A 12,057-nucleotide genomic window follows, 5' to 3' on the forward strand; every position below is an offset into this window, starting at 1 on the left:
GTTTACCAGAACCAGTCAACATAAACTAAACAAATGACACAGAAATTTTTGTGGCACTTATACTTTGTAGACCTATATAAAGTAAACTCTAGTTCTTTGATACCTTTTAATGCTTGACTGCCTTGGAACATGTATGTGATACATATGGCTTTATTTTTTCCAGTACTACATAACAAGAACTCATAAAAAGAATAACGAAGCTGAGAGATGGCCTATTCGAAAATATGAAAAAGTATTAAGCATGACTAGTCTTTATAAACTAGTACACTAGGTATTTCAATGACAGTCTTATTTCTAAAAAAAGTTCTAAAAATACATTTTTAAAAGTTGTTTACATATACCTTACGTATATCAAAGGACTGTGAAATGTTCTATTGCTTTGATTTTTAACTTAGATACACTGGTGTTGCTCTCAGTAATTAAATGAGTATTTGTACTTATGTTTTTCAATGCCCAATCAGATCTGCAGGAGGAACTAATATTTATCTAAGCATCTACTTACTACATGCCAAACATGTTTCCTCATTCTATCCTCAGACAACTTTAAGTGTATTATCCTTCTTGCAGATGAGAAAACAGAGGCTTATAGACATTAAGTACCTTGCCTAAGGTGAAATAGCTAGGAAAAATGGCGCAGGCAGAGTTCTGAGGTCTGTAAAACAAATCGTTGTTCCATTTAACTGTGTGTTGTTTTCCAGTAGTGGTCACAGAAAACAGCTCTCCACCGCCCCCTCCCCATGACACTCATTCTTACCCCACCCACTTCGTAGTGAACAGCATGGAACATTTGTTTGTGAGACTGGATTCAGAAAGGACCAATCTCTGGCTATTATACAGAGAGCACGGCCTGCAAGGGTCGAATCTACACCATGACTTTACCCGGAGGGTTTTAGATAGATGAGCTAAACTAGATGCAAATAGAAAGAGGGTGTTGTAGAAAAAGGAAATCAGCAAATAATTAGCCAAATACCAATTATATTTAATTCTGAAATGCATTGTTCCCTATTGACAGATTTCTCTTTAGAGTTGCGTTTTACTTAAGACTACTCTCAAAATAGCTTTTCAGGGGTACTCTAAGTGGACAATAGAGGCTGCTTGATCTAGGTTTTGAAGACTGAAGGAAAGTGTGTTTGTGCACAACTATCTGGACTGGCAATTAAGATAACTAGAGGTAACAAGGTAGTATCTCCTAAAAGGTAGTGCTGTGTTTCCAACGTGTACAAACAGCTCAGCTAAACTGCCAGCACACAAATCCATCTGAAGAGCCTCAGCTAAGTAGTTGGTGGAGTTGAGGAGGATGACAGCTCCAGGAACTTCCCCTTGCTCACAGGCCTAAACTCGGCGAGTACACGCCTTTCCCCCTAGGAGGCAGGATAAAACAATTTCAAATGCACAAAATCGATCCAATCTCACCGACACCACGGGACTGGGAGGCCAGCTTCCATTTCTTCCCTCGCCCCTCTAAGAAAATCTTTATCTTAAAAAAAAATGCATATATACTACCAACCACAAAGTATTTGCAAATAAAAATGAAAATATGCACTTAGTTCCACCACACAACCCTTAGAAAAGCAGGAAAGGGGATCTCGACACCGCGAATTCCAGAGATTTACTGCTCTGATTCACTTTCCCTCAGGTCCCACCGCCGGGTAGGCTGGGCGGGGGGGGGGGGAGCCTGCAGTTTCGACGTCAAAATGTGCCTTCGCCTCTCCTCACGGGACGCGGAGGCGGCGGAGGCGACGTCTATCAGCACCTCCCGCCTCCGACCTCACCTGCCCAGGCCGGAGACAGCGCCTCGGGCCCGCGCGGCCTGGCGTCCCGGGAGGCAGGCGGGCAGGCCGGCGGGAGGGCGGGCGCTGAGGCGGTTAGGCCGCGCCGCAGGCCGGCGCGCTTCCTGCCGCGGCCGCGAGGACGGAGGCGCGGCCCCGAAACGCAGCTCTCCGGGCCCGGCTGCTAGGAGTGTGCGGCACACACGCTCACCCGCCCGGACCCGGATCCCGCGGGGCAGCTCTCAGCTGCCAGGCTCCGGAGTCCCGGCCACAAAAGGGGAGGGACACGCTACTTGAGGGTCCCGGCCACACGGATCCCCAGAGTCCCGAGCCCCGAGCTAAAAACCCCCTCACCCCCAACACCCACACCCGGAACCTCCGACGGAGACGCGGGCCGGCCCCGCACCCGACACACACCCACTAGCTGTCGGCTCCTCACCGCCGCCTCCCCGCCCGCCAAAGTCCCAACTCGCAACCCACACACACGTTAGTCCTTCTCCCACCCCATCTCCCCGGGGACGAGCTCCTCTTCCCAACACTCTCGACCCTACCCGGAGGTACGAAAACACTCTACCTCATTCTCTTCTTCTGGCCCAGGAGGAGCAACAGCAGCCATTTCCCCGCGGCAGGGGAAACACACACAAACACGCGCGCGCGCGCGCACCAGGCCCCCACAGATGCTTCCCCTCCGGGGCCGCGGCCGCAGACGCAAACACAAACACCCACGGGCGGGCCGCGCTCCCTCCCGCCCCTCCCGAAGGGCAGCCGCCGCGGCCGGCAGGGTCCGGACCCGGGCTGGCCCGAGCGCAGAGCTCGGGGGCCCGGGGGCCCGGAGGGCCCGCGCCCTCTCCTCACCTGCATTCAGCGCGCCGGGGTCCGGGCGGCGACGGCGGCGGCGGCGGCGGGGCGGCTGGTGCTGGTGCTGCGGCGGCGGGGGAGGCGGTGGCGGCGGTGGCGGCGGGGCTGAGGGCAGCAAAGACATGCAGGCAGCCCGCCGGGGGAAAGAGGCACCGGCCGGAGGGGACGCGGGGCGGGCTGGCCGGGCCGAGCCGCCTGAAGAACGGCAGAGGCAGCGGTGAGGAGGACTGCTGAAGGGAGCTAGAAGGAGACGGACGGGGGCGGGGAAGGGACGAGGGCCGCGCTGCCGGGCTTCGGGGACCGTGACCCTGGGCGCGCAGGAGAGGTCCCGCGGCTGCCGAGGAGAAGGTCCCCGTCGGAGGAAGCTGCGCCCCCGCAGCCGCCGGAGCCGCGGCTACTACTACGAGAGCCGCGCAAAGCCTGGCCTTGGCCTTGGCCTCCTGGCGCTGAGGCTGCCGCCGCTGCGGGGGTTGCTGCTGCGCTTGCTCCTGCCGGGGCCGAGGCTGCTACACAGAAACGCCAGCTTTCGGTGCCTTTGCTCTCACACACGTTCACACCCCCGAGGGCCGGGGGAGAGGCGTCCGCGCGATATCCGTATTGAGATTAATAACAAGGTGCAGGGAGTGAGAGAAGAAGGGTTGATTGACGTGGAGGGCCTGGCGGGAGTCAGTCACTCCCCTGAGCGGAGGGGTGGGGTGAGGGGAAGAAGGCGGAGCTCCATCGCCCCGCCTCGGCCACGCCCCCTGGGCGCCGAATTTGGTACTGTGCGCTTGCGCCGGCCTCGGGTCCTTACTATTTTCTGCTTTACTCTTACTGTTTTCTTACACTTTTCTTTGCTCGAGTGTCGAGCGGAGCTGGGAAGGCTGGTAGCGTGTTAAAAAACCCACATCCACAAGTGTATGGTGCGGGGAGAAAGAAACTGACGAGCCGCCTTCCCCGTGTTCTTGCGTGGACTCGGCGCTGTTTACTGCGCGTTCGCCAGAAGCTGACAGAAGCTGAACGTTGGTCTGGGTGACTGAGATGCCAGGTGAGGTGAAGTGAGCGAAAGAAGTGTTTCCTGACATCTTCAGTGGGTTTTTTAAATGTGTAACGTCTGTAGGTTGTAAAGCGAAAGGTAAATAAAAGAACCTGTGACGCTCTGCGATAATCACGTCCTATTTATTTTGTCATTCTCCCATCTCGCGATATAATCACGTCTCTTTGGCTGCAGAATGAAAACATCAAAATGTAAACTAGAAATATTAGTGTTTACTTGATGAATGTGGCCTTGACGTTTTAAGTTTCTGGAGCTTAATTTTGTTTTTGTGGGTCATTTCCATTCAGCTGTTGCAACCAGCAGCCCAAAAAAACAAATCATGCCAGCTCTAGAGACAGAATACTGCTGTTGCAATTTTGCACAATCTGTTTCTCAATGCATGCTCCAGGCTTGTGTACTTACCAGTGCTGGTCACGGGCATATTAGCAATGTTCAGAGTTTTTTTCCTAGAGGGGTGTTTAGCATACTAAGCACGTTGTGTTGGTTGCAGTTAATCTTAGGCCCTATTATTGAATCAAAAAATCTCAATTTAAACTCCTGGGGAAAATGGTGCGGTAAAAATGCAAATCACCATTTAGCCAAAAATGATCAGCTATTAAAAGAGTCCATCATTGCAGAAGAACAATTTCACCACTTTCATCTTTGTTACCAGGAAGTGTGAGTGAATGAGCAAAGAAGCCCCTTAACGGCTTAGCAGACCTCAGGCTGTTTTGTTTTCCACCTGTGCTAAGTTTCTATTTCTCTCCCTAGCAACACCACTCCCATACTAGCTTCTGTAACAGGCAACAAAATGATCTTAAACTTGGAAAAAGTCCCATTCGTTCTCAACCATCTTGAGTTTAAGCTGACATATAATGAATAATTATCATAGGCTTTGTAAGCAACAAGGCCAAACAAGTCACTTCAGGAACCTAGAATAGTAAACCTGCCTCAATAGCATCTTGCCACAGCATTTCTTCTTGGCACACAAACACTGTTTCTCAAGGAGAACTACTACCAAATGTTGAAAAAAAGAGGGAAATGAATATCAGATGATGGGGTATTCTCACAGATTTAAGCTTCTTCTAATACAGCTATATAGATTCCTGGCTATTCATTCATATACAACAGACTTTTATGGAGGCTGTATTATGCTCCAGACTTTGTGTTTAGCATCAGAGATACAAAGATAAGCATAAGTAGTCCCTATTCTTCAGTAGCTCACAGTCATAGGGGAAGCAGACACATAAACAGGAAATTCTCACAGGACAAACCAGAATTGAAAGTATGAAAAGTAACACAAAATTAATAGTCACAACAATGCCCAGGAGGATAAGGCTGATAGCACTGGCATTTTCACTTGAGCAATACCTGCAATGTTCACAGGCAGACTTGCAGTAGTGAGGAAAGAGGGGAGAAAGGGAGAGCCTTTGTGGATGTTAAAGAATGACTAATTAAATGGTGAGGTTTGCTGGTCCTGAAGCTCCGATTTATATAGGGGATGTTCATTGTTGGCCTTTAAGTTTTAAATACTGAGTCACAATGCATCGAATAATTGTAATTGTGACATTCAGAGTTAAGCATAGAGGATTTTATTATAAAAAGGTCAATTGAATGCAGGTTAAAGTTAATCTCAGGGATGTTCTCTATGCAATACACAGCAAATGAATTGACTCACTAAAAACAAAAGGAAAGCAATACTTTTACATATTATATAATCCAAAAATAGATTTTTGTTTTACTTATTTGCAATGAGATTGAGAATTGAGAAATAATAATTTCAAATAGTTTTTTGGTGCTATGAAAATACTGAGAACCCTTCACTGAGGTAAAAACAAAAACCTCTCTCCTCTAAGAGTCCAATTCAAAAGATGTTCTAACTGAAGAGTAACACTTAAGCCATTTTAAAATGCAATTTTATAGATCAATGTTTACAACAACATTTTAACCTGCTTTTCATATTTCATCGGAATTTCCCATGTTTGTCAGGTAGTAGCAATTTTTAATAAAAATTAAAAGATTAAAAGTAAGAACACAGTAAGAAAATATCTTTAAATAAGCGATTTATACAAGTGAAAACTTCTGGCTTAGGTAAGACCTTTTGATCAAACTGGTTTAATAGCACTGCTGTGTAGATGCAGTTTTTTCTGAAGCAACAGTTATGTTTATTTTTATTATTACAAAATTGGTTTATTCCTAATGAATTATAAAAAAGTACTTCATGTTCTAATGACCTGTGTCTTTTCCAAATTAGCAATTAATATTTGATCTGAGTAAATCCAATCTCTTCATGTTTTTCCTATGGGTAGCACAGGTAGCTGGATCTCTAATATCCCTTGTAATTATGTTCTTTTGTCTGTTTTCTGAAATTCCTTTGAAAAACTTGCTCAAAAAGCAAGGATTTAAAAAAATTTTAAGAACATTATTACTATTTGATAAAGAATTAAATTTGATTTTACTGATGTCAATATACATTTTTATATTAGTAGCTATATAACTTTTCCAAAAAAATAATCACATTTAAATTATTCGGTAAGGTATAACTGGTAAAATAATTAAATGTAATTTACATAACTTTCATTAGTACAACTTTTAAGCAAGTATTAATCAAAATGATCTTGAATTTTAATGTCCTAGACTTCTGACAGGGCTATATATTCTATGTTTTACTTAACTACACTCCTCTTTATCTTCTCATATTTTACTCATCTTAGTCCTCTTTCTCTCTCTCTCCCTATGTCCCCATTACTTTATTTCTAGTATTTTTGAGGTACCACCTACCATGGGTATATTTGTCCAGGAAAAGTGGCTTCACTCATTGCCTCTGTCCTTTTCTAGGTCCATCAACTCTCTTTCCATCAGCTTACCCTTTGTTCCTTTCTCTAGAATGACTGCTGATGACAGCAAGGGCCATCCCACTATCTTACCTAAATAAGAACATTTTCCCCCGTTATTAGTAGGGTGCTATATGATATGGTAGCCTTAGATAAAAGGAGATTGAGAATCATAGGCAAAGTTCATCTTGATGCCCTCCTGCCTACTCTTTCTACACTCTCTGTCTCAATCCTCTTGATCCCTGAATATTCAGAATGTCCACCCCAACTCCATTAACATCAGAACCACTGTTTGTAGTATTTCCCTGTATTCCAGGAATTTTCTACTAGGTAAACACACACCTACCCTCAGTAAATAACTAGTGCTTTCATTTGTCAAGGACTTGCAGGTACCTGCCATGCTAACCAATCAATAGAATCCATTACTTTAATGCTATATTCCAAGGATCCTTGTGGGATCTTCAAAGGTATGCTTCAGAAGCCACCTAGGATACTCAAAGGGGACCATTTAGGTGGGACCTCAGGTGAAAAGCTTCTGTTTTAGCTGTTTTACATATTGACCATCTGTCTGTCTGGTAACTTTCATTTTTCTGTGAACAATACTCCTTTTCTTTGGGGAAACTATTTCTGCCTGTACTATAAACATGTGATTCTAGTGCCAACTACAGCTCATGAGAGTCCCTCAACTTCTTGGCTATAGGGTGGGCAATATGACTCAAGCTGAAGCAAGTATTCCCAGAATATTTTCAGGGAAAAGGGAGGGAAAGGCTATTCCATCATCATGGTAGTCTGAGATAAGAAGGAAGGAAAAAGGAAGTCTTGAGACTGGCCAGTGGCCACATACTACCTTGTGTAGAATGAAGCTGTCACACAGAGGTGACAAATGTAGAGAGCAAGTCCTGGTGATGCACCAATCTCAGGTTTCAACCATCCATGGGGTCCAGCTGCACTGTTTCACATAGTATATATTAACCAGTGAATTTTCTTCTACATGTAAACTAACTTGGGTTAGACCTCAGCAACCAACATATCCTAACACATTGTTTCTGCATGAAAGTTCTTTCAAAGAGCGCTAACTGCTGCTAAGTATATTTGAAAAATCACTGAACTAAAGTACAGTAACACAATATTATTGGTTGAATTGCAGTCTACCAAACATTGAAGGTCACCTGGTCTTACTTCCTCATTTTGCACAGGAGGAACCTAAGGCAAGGTGACTTGCTGAACACCATGCTGGTAGTCAACGGCTAAGTCAGTGGTAGAAATTGATCTCTGGATACCTAGCTCAGTTTTTTTCTCTTCATTAAACTACTCTGTTGTCTATTTAATTTGTCCCAAAGGTATTTTTAAGAAGCAATTACTTAGAGATACAACCTTAACCTAAAGGAATAAATCACAAAAATGGCAATATCAGACACGGACTGCTTAGTGGGAAGATATTTGGCAGCATGAAGGCCATAATAGACCTCTTTTCCTTTTTGAGCCTCTCATATTTTTTCATATTGGTTCCAAACACACTCTTTGAGTCTTAGACAGCCAGATACACAAATTTTAACTATAGGCATACCTCATTTGATTGTGTTCTGCCTTATTGCACTTTGCAGACGTTGCATTTTTCACAAATTGAAGGGAAGACCCTCCACCAGCAAGAGATTACAACTTGCTTTATTGCAATACTCACCTTATTAAAGTCATTGGGAATTAAATTCTCAATATCTCTAAGGTATGCTTGTACATCTTTACAGTTACTACTCCCAAATGTACACCTCTAATTCAGAGTTCTTACCACACATTGAAATTATATTGTCAGTTGCCTCCTGGGTATGTCCACCTAGAGTCAGTGTGCACATATTGCACATATTTCAAGATCAGTATATGTTAAACTGTGCTGATTGTCTATTCCTGACCTTGTGTGGCCCTCTGTCATTAAAAATTATACCACCATGCGAATGGTCATGCAATCATATGAATGATCACCCAGTGTAGAATCCTAGGAATCATCCTAACTTTTCTCTCACATCCTCACCATAATCTAACAGTTCGATCTACTAAATATTTTCATTAACTGACTCTCTCCATTTTAATGTACTGCTCTCTTAGGTCAGCCTGTCACATTTTGCATGACCTCTTGCATTTTGTCTATTAATGTATCCCTGGGATAAAGGATAATCCCAGCATCCTCCTAAAACATATGCTATTCATATTACTCTGCTCTTTAAAATCTTTCAATGACTCCCTATAATTTGTAAACTAAAACCTGATTTCACAAGCATGTATGTCTCTTAATAAGCTGTCTCTCTTACCACCTCTACCTATAGCCACTTAACTACCAGCCTTTCTCTCTACTTCTCATTTCTGAAACCGGATATGCTCTCTTAGGTATCTTTGTACCTACTCTTTCTTCAGCATAGTATGCTGTTTTCCATTTTGTCCACCCCTTGAAGTCACCCTTCAAGATTTGGCTCAAGGACCACTTTTTTTGTGAAGCCTTCCTTAAGAGCCCTACTGTTTATTTCCTTAGCCCACTGTGCCCACCTCCATTATAATAAGTATAAATAAATTAATAAATTATTTTGTACATCTAAACTAATTTGAGTTAGACCACTAAAACCAAAACAGCCAGACTAATACATGTTTCTTCATGACAGTTCTTTCAAAGAAGGCTAGCTGCTGTTAAAATAAGTTTGGAAATTACTGAACTAAGCAACAATAAGGCACTGAATCTTATTGGCTGAATCTTAGTCTTTAAAAACGGATATCCATTTGTGATGATATAAGAGAAAAGTATGCCCCTCTGGTGAATGCAGTCTGTCAAAGCACAGCCCCTACTCAGCTCTTAGCCACATACCTTTGTGCAGTATGGAGACTGAAAAACTATGTTACAGTATACTGTAATTATCTATGTAAGTACACATGTGTCTTTCACATCCTAGATTGTAAACTGTCTTTATTGGAGTATTACAGAGTATCTGATACATAATGCTCAAGGAACATTTGTTTAATTAAGTAATTAATAGTAGCACTTCTCAAAACATGACATGTGTTCTTAATTTACTAGCAATTAGCTGCTAGTGAAAGAAATAAAAAATAAGTGACAAACAAAAATTTTTTTTCTCATGCAAAAGGAGTCTGGAAGTAGCCCTTTCAGGCCTGATATGGCACATCCATGGTCAACAGGGACCTGTCTCTTTCTCTTTTTAGCTTTGCTATCTTCAGAACATGCCATCCTTTCCTGCCTCATAGTCTAGTGTTGCTGTCAGGACCACCTCATATGGTTGTGCAGTTTGTTTACTGCAAAGGCACCAGACCAAGAAGTGAGTGGGGTCTGTATAGTATGATGTATTGCATATACACAGAGGAGGACCTTTTTCTAATTCATCTGCAAGGATCGGTGTTCTTTCTATTCTGTTCAAAGTCATCAAAAGGTTAGCAGAGATATTATGGGCATTGGGATTCCAGCTATCACATCCATTTTCCTGGCAGAACAAAAATCACCCCTACCACTAAGCACTTTCCTGGAAGGCCCATGCAAAAAAAATATTTACTTAGATTTCGTTGGCCAGTACTTAATGACAGGACACAGCCAGCTGAAAGGGAAGCTGGGAAATAATGTTATAGTTAAACACACTGCCACAGTGAATAAACTAGTGGGCAGCCTCAATACAGGTGCAGCATAGATACAATCCAGTTCTTCAACATTAGGTGGCTGATGAGTCTCATAGTTAAGCTTTATAACTAAAAGTTTTACCATGGCAAGGCAAACTTATAATTATATTTATCTAAATTAAAGCAAGACACTTTCAATAAAACTTTCATGGCTTGATTTTAGAAACCAATATTTAATATCTCTATCTGTCTATCCATCTATCTTAATGAAAGGCTGGTAGAGTTTGTTTTTGATATCCAAAGCGCCATTTACATTTAAATTCAGAGTTGTTGAGTAGAAGAGTTTCCTTACTCTTTATAAATTAAAAGTGGAGGGGAACCTTCTCTTAAGAAGAGAATCATTCTACTTACTCAGATACCATTGAAATTTTAGGAATGTGTGCTATATTCATACCTCTATTTCCAGGCCACTGGTAGTTAGTAAAGGTTCTCACTGCCTTTTGTTCAAGGATCTCTATACCTCGAACACCTTGCTAATGTAACACATTTCTTTTTCATTCACCCTAGGTTCCATCTGAACTTGTTCTCTACGCGTACTGACTTACTGTCTCTGTCCGTTTGTTCTCATTGTTCTTGGTTTCCACTTCTCAACCTTCCATTCCCAAATGATCAAAACAAGCACACTTTCAAACACTAGCTCAAATGCTCCTTCTTTCCTGAAGCCTCACTCGATCCCTCTCCCAATCAGATATATTTTTCTTCCCATCTGAGCACCCACAGCACTTTGAGAGAAGGACACCTAAACTGGTGGAGTAGAAATCCTGTGGCTTTGGGAGTAGGACAGATCTGGATACAAATTCTGGCTCTGCCAGTAACTACATGACCCCAGGCAAATTGCTTCACTTCTTCTGAAACATAAGTATAATATGCACGTACTTGCAGGGTTGGCATGAAAACAAATGAAATACTAAATGTTAAGTCTGACAATAGGCAACAATGTTTCTTGTCTAAATTAATAAATATAGGATACAGGTTTCTACTGATTTATATTAACATTATAAAATTTTCAAAGCTACCTTCAAAGAGCAGCTACTGTGCCTTTTTCTGTAAGATTTTATCAGAAGTAAAAAAAATTATAAAAACAAAATACATTGACATAAGGCAAAGACATAACTAGAAAATATTCAAAGCCTGTGTTTAGTTCAAGTAATCTCTCCATAAACCAGGGTAACCTAGCTTAAGAAATTGTGGAAATACATAGATCTATTCTTATTGGGTGAGGAGGCAGGAATGATGCTCTCTATGACCAATTAAACAGTTTTGCTACCTTTGGCAGTTTGCTGGGATCTTCACTTCTCAGCTTCCTGATCTATCAAAAATAGAGGAATAAAAACAGGATATTATATGCTCCCTCTCCTTACATGCTTTCCTTTTATGGAAAGTAATAACAAAAATTGTTATATATTACTTTAGGTTTTGTATTATGTTGTTACAATAAGACAAATAACTGGTCAAAAGTATATCTATTTTGGCCCTCTACCTGTAATGAATTTCTTCCTTATCAGATAAAATGCCTTGTTTTCTGATAGCACAACCTTATCTGTTCCCCAGGACTAACCTATCCACCTGCCTCACTCTTTTTCTCCCTTCCTTTATAGTGCAGGATTTATAATTGTCTGGTAAATTAAATTAATGTTTTTACCTGACCAATCCTTTTGGTGGATAGAAGAAGAATATATGCTAATACACACATTGACACACATAACTGCTTTAGCAAAAATACCAAATGTCACTGTGTTCTCATGCTAAAAGCATTGAGGAAGGATATGCTTTTGTTTTTTCTGATTTCTTGTTTTTCACAGCAACTTGCAATTCTATGTAGCAAGAATGAGCTAGAGATTGTGACTCTGTTAGTAAAGTTATGGTTAGTTGCTATGGGGATAATTTTTCAGATAAGAAATTTCCATGAAATTCA

General features: G+C 42.3%; 2 protein-coding genes across 4 annotated transcripts in view; one reads left to right on the forward strand and one right to left on the reverse strand.

Moving 5' to 3' along the window:
• Nucleotides 1-3,118, reverse strand: part of CNOT6L (CCR4-NOT transcription complex subunit 6 like) — an 85,345-nt gene extending 82,227 nt beyond the window's left edge. For 2 of the 3 annotated variants that reach the window (XM_045858181.1, XM_045858179.1), the window contains exon 1: nucleotides 2,344-2,465. In XM_045858181.1, coding sequence (XP_045714137.1) covers nucleotides 2,344-2,348 — 5 coding nt within the window. In that variant the 5' untranslated portion in view covers nucleotides 2,349-2,465. Of the gene's footprint in view, nucleotides 1-2,343; nucleotides 2,466-2,624 lie in introns of those variants that run through there. The other variant, XM_045858183.1, reaches the window with a different exon arrangement.
• A 14-nt stretch (nucleotides 3,119-3,132) lies between these two features.
• Nucleotides 3,133-12,057, forward strand: part of MRPL1 (mitochondrial ribosomal protein L1) — a 91,087-nt gene continuing 82,162 nt past the window's right edge. The window contains exon 1 of the mRNA XM_045858185.1: nucleotides 3,133-3,654. Within this exon, the coding sequence (XP_045714141.1) occupies nucleotides 3,648-3,654 (7 nt within the window). The 5' untranslated portion in view covers nucleotides 3,133-3,647. The remainder of the gene's footprint in view (nucleotides 3,655-12,057) is intronic.

The sequence above is a fragment of the Phyllostomus hastatus genome, unplaced genomic scaffold (assembly GCF_019186645.2).
Source record: "Phyllostomus hastatus isolate PE091 unplaced genomic scaffold, TTU_PhHast_1.1 phas_scaffold_1674, whole genome shotgun sequence".
Taxonomy (NCBI): domain Eukaryota; kingdom Metazoa; phylum Chordata; class Mammalia; order Chiroptera; family Phyllostomidae; genus Phyllostomus; species Phyllostomus hastatus.